The sequence below is a fragment of the Crocuta crocuta genome, unplaced genomic scaffold (genome assembly GCF_008692635.1).
Source record: "Crocuta crocuta isolate KB4526 unplaced genomic scaffold, BGI_CrCroc_1.0 scaffold29, whole genome shotgun sequence".
Classification (NCBI taxonomy): domain Eukaryota; kingdom Metazoa; phylum Chordata; class Mammalia; order Carnivora; family Hyaenidae; genus Crocuta; species Crocuta crocuta.
In genome coordinates this window covers 5,416,707-5,430,038 of record NW_027533280.1, presented here as the reverse complement: position 1 = coordinate 5,430,038, position 13,332 = coordinate 5,416,707, and the positions used below count along the sequence as shown (strand labels likewise).

Here is a 13,332-nt window from a genome sequence, read left to right as displayed (position 1 = left end):
ATCTCACAGTCTGTGGGTCTGAGCCTCACGTTGGGCTCTGTGCTGAGAGCTAGCTCAGATCCTGGAGCCTGTTTCAGATTCTGTTTATCCCTCCCTCTCTGACCCTCCCCTACTCATGCTGCCTCTCTCTCTTTCTCTCAGAAATAAAACATTAAAAAAGAATACTGCTTTGTAAATACTGGCTCTGAGCGCCAGACTGGACCCCCGGTTTGCATCCCCAGCTCCAGAACAGAGCAAGCAGGACACCCAGACATTATTATACAATTCTGTATTGAGCGACGCGTTTACAGAACGTGTTCTTTTTAAAATTTTAAACAAAGTTCATCAATCTCTCATAGAAACGGTTTTGTGGGTTTTTGTCTTGTTTTTACCGTTATAGGACGTGAACCTGACAAAGTTGTTCATGGGTTTGCTAGCTTTAAGTACAACAGGATTTCTGTGTTCAAAAGACTATACTAAGTGCTTAATCAAATCCCGTCACACAAAAGCCAGATTGAGTCCTCTAAGATTTGTAGTCTGCGGGTGAGCCTGCATTTCAATGTTGTGTGGGTTTCGACAGTAGAAAGTGGTGTGCTCCCTCACGGTTGTCCTGTGACAGGGCGGTGGTGGCTAAAAGAAGATGTTTTGTTTGTTCCAGATTACTCTGAAAATTGGTCACTGTTTCCTATTGTCAAAATATAAAAATACCTTCATCTGGATAAAAATGTATACAGTGGAAAACTCTTCAATGCATAGCCTGGGTGTATGGAAAAGGACATTTTCCTGCAGGGTTTGCGTTGTTCTTCTTGGGACTGGCATGGAGACTGCAGCCTGGGCTGGGTGCATGAGAGTTGAGATTTCTGGAACAGCCCTCAATTGTCCCCTTCTGATCGCTGGGTTTTACTGGCCTGGTTTCAAAATGCTTGCTGCATCCTTGAAACCCATCAGCCATCTCCCCCCGGCACTGGATTGGTACCGATTATGGCCACCTTGTGATCATCATTCTGGATTCATTCAGCTGGGGAGTCACCAATTCAGCCTTCCCACAGAGAGTTCGGAAAAGGAAAAGAAATAAAAACAGGAGAGAGACAGAGAGTCAAAAACCAACACGGTGGCTGTTCCATCTGCACTGGGAGCTCTCCTGCCAGAGACCCTGATGGCGAAGGTGCTGGAGGAAGGGCTTCTCTGAGTTGGGGGATTGAGTCTTTGCTCCCCAGAGGTCGTGTGCTGGGAGGCAGGAGGATAGACTAGAGGCTGGGGTACGGTGGCCGTGCCGTGAACTCCACCTTCATGCTTTGTTCTGGACTTGGGAGCTGCAGATGCCTTCCAGAAACAGCACCTGGGTCAACTTGAGAAAAGAGACGGCAAGAAGGGAGCTGGGGAATCTCTGTTAGATGAACCTACTTTTCGGTGCTGGGTGCCCATGGGATGACCAACGCTATCATTTTCTTAAAGCACGGGGAGCGGGAGACGGTGGCCACAGTCCTGCTCTGGAAAGCCAGTAGGGAACTTCCTGTGCTGTGGCCATGATTTGGCCTGGGGAACAGGGTCACTCTGGCTCAAATGCTGCCCTCCAATCACCTGACCCCACGCCCGGCTTTCCAAAGGATCCAGAAACACATCTTGTCTACAGATGGATAGGCTGGGTGTCCGACCTCCGCGGCCCACAGGCTTCTGACTAGAGGGAGGGGAAGTAGTTTATTTTGTACCATGTCACATCTTGGGTAGGATGGCCGGCCACAGCCCACATCTCTACAACATTTACAACGGCACGGGACATTCTGTGTTATCAAGGTTGCAAAACAGACCACCAGAGTGAAACACATCCTCAACGGCATTGAGGTTTTCATTTAGAGTCTTTTGGACTTTCTCTTTTCAGTACGGTTTCTGGAAGAGCAGTAGCAATGTGCTGTGTCTCACAGACAGATGTGGAAAAAAGCCGCAGTTCAAGGGTTATCTAAATTTTGGTCAGTCTTATAGTGTTTTGTGATGGCTTTGAACAATTGTCTTCTTTTAATCTCATCTAGTGGCAAAAAACGACACAACTTCGGTGTATACTTCGCAACAGTTGTGACAGCATCCTGATTTTATAACTCTCTGTAATATCAAAACAGCATTGGCTGGGAATAAATTCCAAAGGATCCTTTATTAAAATATCTAAAAGAGGTCTATAAATATTTATTTTTTTCTAAAAGAGTTTGGAGTTTCCAGGTGAGAATGTGGTGCCGCATCGCTTGTGCCTCCTGCAGAGAGGCCAGGGTGGAGACGAGGGCGCCCCGTGGGGCAGCGGGTGCCAAAGAGAGGAGGCAGTGGCGTGTGCCCCACCCGCTCCCTCACAACGTCCTAGAACTAGGATTACAACAAAAAACGTAAACTGCATAACACTGCTGTCCACATTTTGATGGTGAGCTCCTCCCTTCCTTCCCCCACCCTGCCTGGCAGGACGAGTGAGAGCCGGAAGGGCGGCCCACCCCCGTGTGCCCCTGCCCTCCTGGGCCTGCCTTCAGAACTCCCACTCCAGGGCCTCCTCCCGGTTGGCAGCCCTCTCTAGCCGGTAGATGATGCTGTTCAGGTTGGCCATCTTTTCGTGTCGCCGCTGCAAGTTGGAGTTCACCTTGGCGCTGGGGTGCAGGGCCCCAGCCGTGTCGGCAGTGGGGCTGGCACTCGGCACTTTGGCGGGAGGGGCGCCGGGTGGGGATGGGGAGATGGGGGCTGAGGAGGAGGGGACAGGTGACACAGACATCATGAGGCCCGGGGAGGAGGCGGCTGAGGGCGAGTTCAGCGACACCTCCAGGCTGCAGCGTGAGGACTCGGAGACGGACTTAAAACTTAGAGGGTCCGGGTGTAGCCGCTCCCCGCCCTCACTCTCCTGGGGGGGCTGCAGTGAGGGGCAGTCTGGAGTGGTCCCGCCTGGAAGGAGGAGCCCTGGGGCCACTTTAGGGAGTCTGTCGTTATCCGGGTGGTCAGGATGCGCCTCTTTGGGAGAACCTTGGCCTCTGTCTGGCTCCCCAGAGTTCTGGAGCCGCGTGCCCGCCTCTTCCTCTGCGTCTTCCTCAGTCTGTTCCTGCTTAATCCTCACCTGGGCCTTGTCCTGGGTGGCTGGGGGTGTGATGCGCTCCTCGGAGCCTTCCTGGAGCTCCAGTTCCTTCACAGCAGGCTTCTGGTCCTCGGCCTCAGAGTCGGGGCTCTGTGGGGTAGGGTCTGGGTGGGAGTGGCCTGGTGGCAGGGTGCCAGGACCCCCACTGGGGTCAAGGTCTGGTTCGTCTTGGGTCCCCTCCACCAACATCTCCCGGCGCATCCGGGACCTGGGGCAGAGATGGCGGTGAGTGAGGGGCTGGATGGGGGACCTGGCTAACCCTAGATTTTACCGAGACAAGTGGCATTTTGCCCCTGCCCTCTTCCCCAGGGTCTCACTAGGCACAAAGCTTCTTCACACGCGGCATCTTAGCCAGCTTTGCCAACAACCTTACTAGCGGGTGCTATTATTACCCCTACTTCACAGAGGAGGAAACAAGCCTCAGAGAGGCTGAGTGACTTGCTCCAGGCCACACAGCCAGCAAGTAGCAGAGCCAGGGTTTGAACTCAGGATTGCTGGATTCCAAAGCTCATGATCTAGACCTGCACTGTCTAGTTCAGTAGCCACCGGCCCCACGTGGCTCTTAAGCACTTGAAATGTGGCTAGTCCGAACTGAGAGGTGCTCTAAGGGTTAAAAATACACACTGGATTTTAAAGGCTTCACACAAAAAAGGGAAAAGGTCTCATTAATTACATTTTTATATTGACTGCACATTGAAATGGTTATATTAGGCTAAATAAAATAAATTACAATTAATTTCATGTGTTTCTTTAAATTTTTTAAATGTGGCTCCTAGAAAATTTTAAATCATACATGGCTCACATTATATTTCTTTTGGACAGCGTCGGTCTAGAGTAGTTCTTGAAGCCAAACCCAGATCTGGTTTGTGGCACCAACTCCCTGCTTCTTTCCTGGACAGACTTAGACATCAGCCCGAAGGGGAAATAGAGGTGTGGAGAGCGACTTGTTCGGATCACCATGGTACACGTGGGCAGAGCTAGGACCAGAACCTGGGTAGCCCAAATTCCAGTCCAGAACCCACTCATTCTCTCCCCACTTCAACCACTTCCCTGCTGTCGGAGAGAAACTTAGTCTTACATGTGTGAAACAGGAAGNCATGGTACACGTGGGCAGAGCTAGGACCAGAACCTGGGTAGCCCAAATTCCAGTCCAGAACCCACTCATTCTCTCCCCACTTCAACCACTTCCCTGCTGTCTTACATGTGTGAAACAGGAAGTCAGGATTGGGACTAACCCCAGTAATCATTTTCCTAACAGCAAGTGAAGTTCAGAGAGGTCAAATGGCTTGTCCAAGGTCACAGAGCAAAAGGGCTTCCTCAGCACCTTCAATGCTGTGGCTCTCTGCCCATTTACATTAAAGTACATATTACTTATATATAAGGGTAATGATTTAAGTTGTAATTATAAACATCGTAATAATGGCTGCTTATCATGTGTCAGGCACCAGGCCAAGCACTTTTTGCAGATTACTGCATTTATTTTACATAGTAACCTTATGAAAGAGATACTAGTCTCATTCCTACAGATACAGGAGACCAGGCTCAGGGAGGCACAAAGATTGCCATGTCACAGAGTAAGCAATTAGGCTGGGAACCCAGTTATCTGGCTATACTCTCCTGCCTCCCTGGCTTCCTGCCCAGGTTGGGGATGGAGTCCCTTCCCAGGATCCTGATCCTAGGGGTCATCTGGCTCAGCCCCCAGTCTCTCCACAAAGGTGGCCTTGCCCACCTTTCAAGGCACTCCACCTTCACCTGCAGTCTCCTCTAGAAGGAATAGCTGCTGGGACCAGGGAGAGCCCTAGTGGTTTCCACTGAAATGGGATTGGACCGGGGGTTAGCATGGCTCAATGCCTGAAGTTCCATCATTAGAACTTCCAAACTGTAGATCAAATATAAGGCTTCATTCATTCATTCATTCAGTCATTCATACATAGTATAAACTAGTTTTTTAAAAAATAAATTCCTGACTCTTAAATCTATAGCAGGGTCTCCCTGGTAATTTATTCTCAAAACATCCTATTATTTACCTTTCCCAGAGTTCACTGCAGTTTGTAATGATACATTAATAAGTGTGCTCATTTAAGAGTGGCCTTCCCTGCTGGTCTGTAAGAGATGCTAAGGACGAGGACTCTGTCTTGTTTCTGTCAGTGCCTGGTAGAGAGTAGGTGCTCAATAAACATTTACCAAATGAAATAATATATATTCTAGAACTCTCTGAGAACAGTTTCTTTTGGGAGTGTAATTCTCTCTTTTTCTAGGTGCAAATTCCTTGTCATCCTTCAAAACCCAGCTCAAATGGCACCTCTTCTGGAGAGTCTTCCCTGGACAGAATTCGCTTTATCCTCAGCCCCTTATTCCTTTCTGTTTTATAGCAATTAAATAGTAGTAACACTATCTGGTTCAAAATTTTAAGCTCTATAAGGCCAGGGATGATGGCTTTGAACCCCTGTATCTCCAGATCCTGGATCACTATGCCTACATTGCCAACTATTTGTTGAATGAATATGTTAGATTAAAGTGGAGTGCTCAGGTCCTGTGGGGAATAAGAGAGGAGAGGAAAGGACATCCCCAAATCCCTCAGGAAGGGAAGGGGAATATAAGGATTTAAGGACCTATGTCATTTGCTGTTTGGAAGGCCCCAAGTCTGAGCCAGGTCATAAGCAGCAGCATTTGACAACATATTTATGCCTAAAGTTTTTTCATTTGATCCTTGATTCAGCATTGTGGGGTAAGCATTGGGTTTCCCTAACAGGGATGAGACTCAGAGAAATACAGTGACTTGCTCAAGAACACACAGCCAAGGTGGGACTGAACTCAGGTCTGTGTGATGCCTGTGCCTGGGCTGCGGAGGGAGATTTCAAACATTCCACCTTTCCAGGCTCCTCCTTCCTCCTCTTCCTTGGGGAGCAAGAGGCCTTCTCTCTGCCCCTGGAATACACTGGTGGCCCTCCTGTCTGGCACAGCATGGACACCAGAGACCTTTCCTGCTCAGGAAGCTTGGTGGGGGGAGGGGGCTCAAAGATGGTCCCGAGAATTCCACCAAGCCTTCTCCGCAGGGCCCTCCCCGAACTCTCCCCCCACTGCAGTCTCCTCAGGTACAGCTGCACCCAGTCAATGCCCCCCGCCAGCCCTGGGACTGAGTTCCCAGGAAGCCCAGCCACCACTGTGGGCCAGGGACCCACAAGATTAGAGAGTGTCGAGTGGGAGGCAGCCACAGAAATAGGAATCACTCACTCCTCCAGGAGGCTGGAGGCTAAGGGGCTGCCAGAGGGATTTCTTTGGGCTTGTGTGTGGGGGGGAAGAGGCCAAGAGCCGCAGATCAGGGCCCCAACATGAATCTCAGTGGGCAGTGAGGGCTCCTCAGCTCTGTGTCCCAAACAGCATTCTTGTCCCTTCACAGAGGCAGACATAGAGCAAACTGGATGGATAATTAAGGCAGTGACAAGCTTGTCATCACCTACCCCATACCATGTGACCAGTATTGTATGTAAATATGGTAGCCCACTGACTCCTCAGGACCACTCTAGGAAGCAGATCCCACTATGGTTCCCATTTTGTAGGTCAGGAGACTGAGGCTCAGGGATGTGACGTGCTCAGATTCTCACAGAGCTGGAAAGCGGAGCTGTGATTCACACCCAGGTTCACCTGGACTCCGGTCTCCCCACCTCTCAGAGGCCAAGCTGCGCTCCCCCAGCCCCAGGACGGGGCCACCCCCCCAGTGCACGCCCCAGCACTGCACCTGTAGTTGTGGAACCAGTTGATGACGGTGTTGGTCTTGAGGTTGAGCTGGAAGGAGAGGAGCTCGATGGTCTGCTGGGAGGGGTAGGGCTCCAGCTGGTAGGCCTTCTTCAGCGCCTCCTTCTCCTCCGGCGCCAGCACCACTCGGGGCTTCTTGATTTGCAGGAGGCTCAGGTCCTGGGGCTGCAGGCAGGGGCTGGGGCACTCGGAGCGGGTGGCGGGAGACTCGCTGTCGGAGCCGGTGCTAATGAGGCCGTACCTGCGCTTGAGGTAGGCTGGGCCAGGCAGGGGGGAGGAAGCACTGAGGGGGGTGCCCCGAGGCCCATCCCCCAGGGGCGGTGGGCACATGGGGTGGGGGCCGCTGCAGGCTGGTGTCCTGAGCTCAGGGGCCCGCAGCTAGTCTTATCCTTGTCTCCCTCCTTGCTCTGCTTCCACATACTTCCGGCTCCTCTGCTGAGAGGCCGCTCTGCTCACACCTGCCTGTCAAGTCTGGTCGTTAACACCCAGGTGTTAAGTACGCAGAGAGCTTAGCAGAGCCCTCCCAGATAGGGAGTGCTCAACACCGGTGCTCTTCAGCATTCCCTTGGTTGACAGAAGTGTCACTGAATTTCACTACAGTCTTGGGGGCCAGGGAGGGACATTAATTTAAACTGTCCCCATAATTGCACAATGCATCGCAACCACAAATTGTCAAAAAGTAGGGGAAGAAATGATGCCTACTTCAGAATGGAGGACATAACTTAATCCTCACAGCAATGCCCTGAGACTTTTATAGTTTTCAGGAAGGAGAATGAGGCACAGAGAGAGGGCTTAACTTGCCCAACATCACACAGTCAGGAAGTGGCAGGCCAAGTCAATTGCAGAGCTGGCTGATGCCAACAGCACGTGTGCCCTTTACAGCCGGGCTTGGCCCTGGGCCCTCACCAGGAACTACCTTGGTGCCCTGGGTGACAACTTTTTCAGTTCCTTGTATCTCATCTCCCAACCTTGGGCTTTTCAGAACATTTTCAGCACAGCATGAGATTAGGTGGGCACACAGCAGGTGCTCAATGCCAGCTCAAGTTTTCAGGGATATAATGTGAGAATCTGCAATCCCCTTCTCCACACCCATAAGGGCGGACTCCTGTTTGCTGGGCCAATTTTGTGTCTTGTGCAGATTCTGGGTAACAGGCAAAGGGGGTTCAGAAAGGGAGGGACTATGCAGCTCGGGCTGGCAGAGACTTCGAAGCAGCTATGGGTGTATGGAAGGATGCTGAGAGGGGAGGTATTGGGATTTTCATGGGAAAAACAGTAAATGTTTTAATTGTTTTCAATTACATTCTGGGGGATTGTTTTTTTTTTTTTTTTTTGCAGCCTGCACCAGGCTGAGATGGCATCCGTGGGGCCTTGGGTTTATTTGTCACACAACTAGGGATGGCTCCAAAGGGAAAACCTCAAGTCACAGCCAGAATCCCAGGGCTCACCTTTCTTCTCCAGCTTCTTCATGTCCCTCAGCTTCTCCACATTATGGGGGTCACTGAGCCACAGCTGCATGCGCACAAAGGGCTCCCGCCCCTTCAGGCTCAGCTTGTGCCAGGGCTTGGGCCGGGACAGGAGGTCAGACACGGAGCCCTGCGTCAGCCCCAGGATGCTCTCCCCAAACAGCCGCTGCCCTAGGGACAGGGGAGGGCAACCTGTTACCCCAGGCTGGGCGGTGTGCTCCCAAGGGAGACAAGAAAATGAGGAGAACCCAGGGATGTCTCCACTAGCTCAGAAGGAAGGACCATCCACACTGGGGACCCCCCCCACCTGGGGAGAATCTGGAGGGGACCGTTCTGCAAAATAGGGGGTTGGCGTTAGGGGACCTGACAGCTACCAAAAAAAATGCTCTAATAATTTAGGTTTTCTGCCCTCGTAGGAGCTTCCCTCAACACGTCTGAAAACTTTATGTGTGAAAATTAATATCACCTCGTTAGAGAGTAATTTGACAGATTCTATCAAAATTTCAATGTTCTATTCTCTGATCCAGTGATTCCACCGCCTGGGATCTATCCGCCAGCTGTACCCACTCAAAGGCACAGAGGTGCACACGGATGTAGTTTCAAAGGCAGCGGGATACTGGAAATCACCAAGATGCCCATCAATTGGGTAAAAGGTGTGGGACATCCCTGGCCTGAAACAGTCTGCAACAGGGAAAATGACTGCAGGTGGTCTGATCATTCTAATGTGGAAGCGTGTCCACAAAACAGTGTTCACTTCTAAAAAGCAAGGAAGAGGACAGTGCGTATATAAATTCAGCTACATAGAAAAAAAATGAAGAAATCAGGTATACATGTATTCTTGTATGTTTTCAGAAAGTATTGAAGATATAAAAACTGTGGAGGGTGACTGGGAGATTGGGGGAATTTTATTTACTTTTCGGCTTACTTTTTTTTCTGTACTGTTTGATATTTTAAAATAATGAAGATGTCTTATTTTTATAATAGAAATTGCAGTGAACAATTTGGGGTCCGTGTGCACCCCTCTGGGAAAGGGGCCTGAGCTGCCCTGGAGACTCAGAGGAGTTTGTGATCCAACGAGTGAAAGAGTTCTAGAACAGTCTCTTCCCTGTATCCCCAGAGGGCAAAGGGCTCAGCCCTGGGTCAGGACTGTGCTAGAGCCTCTCTGTCACTGTGGGCTGAGGATTTCAGGTCACATCAGACCTGCACTCACCTCCCTTTTGTCCTACTCTAGGGACCTGACCTGGGTTGGAGTCCTGGGTACAGCTGGGCTGATGGGCACCTACAGGCAGGACCCTGGGCCCCGGGATCTCAGTGTGGACCCTTTGCTTAAGGCAAATAAGAGCCAATCAAGGCACGAGGCAGCATCCTTGATTCCCACTACGCTGTACCTAGGTTGTTGTCTGTGAGGACCTCTTTGACTCTCTTGGTGATGGAGTATGTGTCCAGCTCGGGGGACATGGCCACGATCTCCTGGATGCCCCCTGTGGCCTGGCTGCCCGAGTACACCTTCCCCCCCAGCGAAGAGCTGGGGCGTCCCTCCGGCTGCTGGTTTTCCTTGCTGCCCTCCAGTGCCAGGCTCAAGGGCTCCTGGGAGCTCCTCTCCAGCTCCGTAGGGCTAGGGGGCGGGGATGGTGAGGACCTCGGTTCCGCGGGACTGGCTGTGGGCCACAGAGAGATAGAGAAGGTAGTTACTGCCATTTGGAACAGACACATCCTGTTTGGGTGGCTTGTTTGTTAGGGCCAAGTGTTGGCAACAGTCCATTTTGCAACCACAATAGTAGTATCTTAGGCAGGGACCATCCTGGATGCAAATACCAGCAGATACAAGTTCGATGAAGAGTAGGGTATTTACATGATCTCTAGGTATTTCTTTACAAGACACTTATTAATTACAAAGGGAAAAGTAGTTAACTCTCCAGTATAGATACTTGGCAGACATCACCTTAACCAAATGACCAAAGTTAACATCACTAATCAAAGGACAAATCAACATTGGTGCCTCCTGATGCCATGTACTGAGAAGGACACAGCAGCACTTGTGTGATATTTCTGCTAAAAGTGTGATGTTTCTCGGACAAAGCTGAACTTGAGATGCTTTATAGAATAACTGGCTTCAAAAATGTCAAAATCGGAAAACAAAGAGAGGCAGAAGAATTGTGCAAATTGAGAGACTAAAGAGACATAACAACTAAATACAAGGAGTCCTGGATCTGATCCTAGACAGGGAGAAACAAAATTTTATAAAGGATGGGGTGCCCGGCGGGCTCAGTCGGTAGAGCATGAGACTCTTGATCTTGGGGTTGAGTTCAAGTCCCATGTTGGGAGTAGAATTTACTTAAAAAAATTACATGAAGGATATTATAGGGACTACCAAAGAAATTTGAATATAGATAGTGAGCTACATTAACAGTATAGTATCATTGTCACATTTCTTTCTCATTCTTGGGGAATACTTTTTGAAGCATTGAGGGGTAAAGGAACAGGGTGTTGTCAACTAACATCTCAAATGGTCTGGAGAGAAAGAGCGCAAATATGGCAAAATTAGCAACTGGTGAGTTTGTTTGTGGGGTACAGAGACTCTGGTGTTCTATTGTTTCAACTCTTCAGTTAATCAGAAATTACTTCAAAAATGAAAAGTTGTAAAAAATTAGTTGGCAACCCCCTATAAGCTCAACCACCAGAGATTAGCAAAATAAAATATGGTCATTTCCTAAAGCAGTTAACAATGTACTGAGGGGCACCTGGGTGGCTCAGTAGGTTAAACATCTGACTCTTGATTTCAGCTCAGGACATGATCCCACAGTCTGTGGGATCGAGCCCCACATCAGGCTCTGTGCTGGCAGCACTGAGCCTGCTTGGGATCCTCTCTCCCTCTCTCTGCCCCTCCCCTGCTTGTGCTCTCTTTCTCTCAAAATAAGCAATAAACACAAAATAATAACGTAATGAAAAGACGTCCGTGTAAGATGAGCAAGTTCTGGGGATCTAACGTACAGCAAGATGACTGTGGTTAACAATCCTGCATTATGTGCTTGACCCTGCCTGCGAGAGAGGGGCTTTACTATTCCCAGCATAACAACAAAATGGTAACTATGGGAGGTGAAGAATGTGTTAACTAGTTTTACTGTGGTAAACATTTTACAATACACATGCATATCATATCACCGCCACATTATCATCGTTTAAACTCCCACCATGTTAATATGTCAAACTTATCTCAGTAAAGCTAAAAGGATGTCCACAGTACAATGGCATATTTTAAAAAGTGAGTTTATAAGCCACAGTTTTCATTCATCAAAAGACATTTGTGTGAATATATGTTAGAAAAGCCATGTGGAAGACATGTTGGGTGTCTTTGATGATGACCTTGCTAACACCCAGTCCCTGAATCACAGTCCTCTCATCCAAGCAGGCCCCTGGAAGGCAGGGACCACATGTTAGTCGGGGGTGAGTCTGGAGCCTGGGGAAGAAGGAGGTGTTGGGCAGAAGACTGTTGAATGGATAAATCTGAGTCAGGACCTCTGCTTATCCCTGTAAGGGGCAAAGTGAAGCCTCCAAGTTCTGAGTAGTGACATCAGAGCCCTGTGGGTCCGGCAGCCCATATCCGTGGACGTGGAAGGACACTACTGTTCCCTGCCTTCCCCAAATCAGGGTGATCCTGGTCATCCAGGTGGCTGGTGCATCCAGACGCAGAGCTGGTGGGGAAGGGCCAGGCTGGGGAAGCCAGAGGCTGTTTCAAGAGTCCTTCTGTGGCTGCCATGGGAGAGGGGTTGGGCTCCGCTGGAGGAGAATCTAAGGTCTTTGAAGGCATCTGCCTCTTGGGAAAACTGCATCCCTACCTAAAGGGCCAGCTTTCCAGCCAGAGAGGGAGCGGGATGAGGAGATGGAGGGCAACCCAGATGATGAGGCTGAAACCAGCCAGCCCCCAGGCAGAACGTTGGCCTCTTCTGACTACTCTGACTTCCAAGACCGCTTCCGACAAAATTATTGAAAGATTCAGAAATCAACCCTATCAGGAGGAACGCGCTAAATATAAAGCACTGAGAGGCTGGACAGTCAGGTTGGCTGGGGCTTGAGCAGAGGCTCTGGAGCAGGGCAGAGTGGGGAGAGCAGGTGACCTGTCTGCCCGGGACTTTCCTGGTTGTTGTACAGAAAGTCCCGTGTCCTGGGCAAACGGGACAGTTGGTCACAGTGAAGAGACAGTGAGGGAGAGAGGGAAGGAGGGATGAGTGACGGAGGACACAGACCAGAGTGGGAGACAGGGACAAGGAAAGAAAACGATGTGGGGAGAGAGACTGGGACAAAGAGACACAGTAAGAAAGACTCCAGGAAGACAAGAGAGAGGGACAGAAGAATGACATGGAGAGACTTGGAGGAAAGTCAGAGACCATGTGGGCAGAGCAGGGCTTCCTCAACCGCCAGAGAATTCTGAGAAGCCTCAGACACAAGTGGCCGTTGTCTGTACCCACGTCCGCCACTGTGGGCATCGCTGAAGGCGAGCCAGGTTTTGTGGCAGGCGGCTGGTGTGGGGATGCCATGCTTTGGAACCTTCCTTTGGCATCCAGCTCGGCCCCAACTCCTGGGCCAAGGACAAAATGGGGGGTGGGACAGATTCATACTCAAGCCTATGGCTGGACGCTGTGGCACCTCGTGGGCAGTGGACCCCTCTCCTGCCGCTCTGTGGATGGGTGGTGGCTGTGGGGGCCCTGGTTGGATCAGCCCCCTGCCCCCCGAGCCAGCAGCTACTGCTCACATCTCTGCTTCCATGAACCTGGGCCCTGGCTGCCTGGTCTGCGGAGGGACAGGGGACAAGGCGTTCATGCTCACTGGACCTCACTCCCTTCCCTGTCTGGATGATCCTTCCTCCTCGCCTTTGCTTGTCCTGTTTCCTCCACTAGGAGCACCATGCTGGGTTGTCTGTGCCTAATTCTAGCCTTACGCAACAAAGACATTTTTAAAAACCAAAACAATTAGACACATAGGAAATGCAAATCAAAACTGCAATGAGATGCCAATTCACACCCACTGGGATGGCTCCAG

General features: G+C 50.4%; 1 protein-coding gene across 1 annotated transcript in view; it reads right to left on the bottom strand.

Annotated features, from left to right (window-relative positions):
- Nucleotides 1–253: 253 nt before the first annotated feature.
- Nucleotides 254–13,332, bottom strand: part of CUX2 (cut like homeobox 2) — a 221,955-nt gene continuing 208,876 nt past the window's right edge. Inside the window, exons 19-22 of the mRNA XM_077747959.1 lie at nt 9,684–9,953; nt 8,278–8,466; nt 6,816–7,089; nt 254–3,284 (exon numbers count right to left, since the gene is read on the bottom strand). Coding sequence (XP_077604085.1) covers nt 2,483–3,284; nt 6,816–7,089; nt 8,278–8,466; nt 9,684–9,953 — 1,535 coding nt within the window. The 3' untranslated portion in view covers nt 254–2,482. The remainder of the gene's footprint in view (nt 3,285–6,815; nt 7,090–8,277; nt 8,467–9,683; nt 9,954–13,332) is intronic.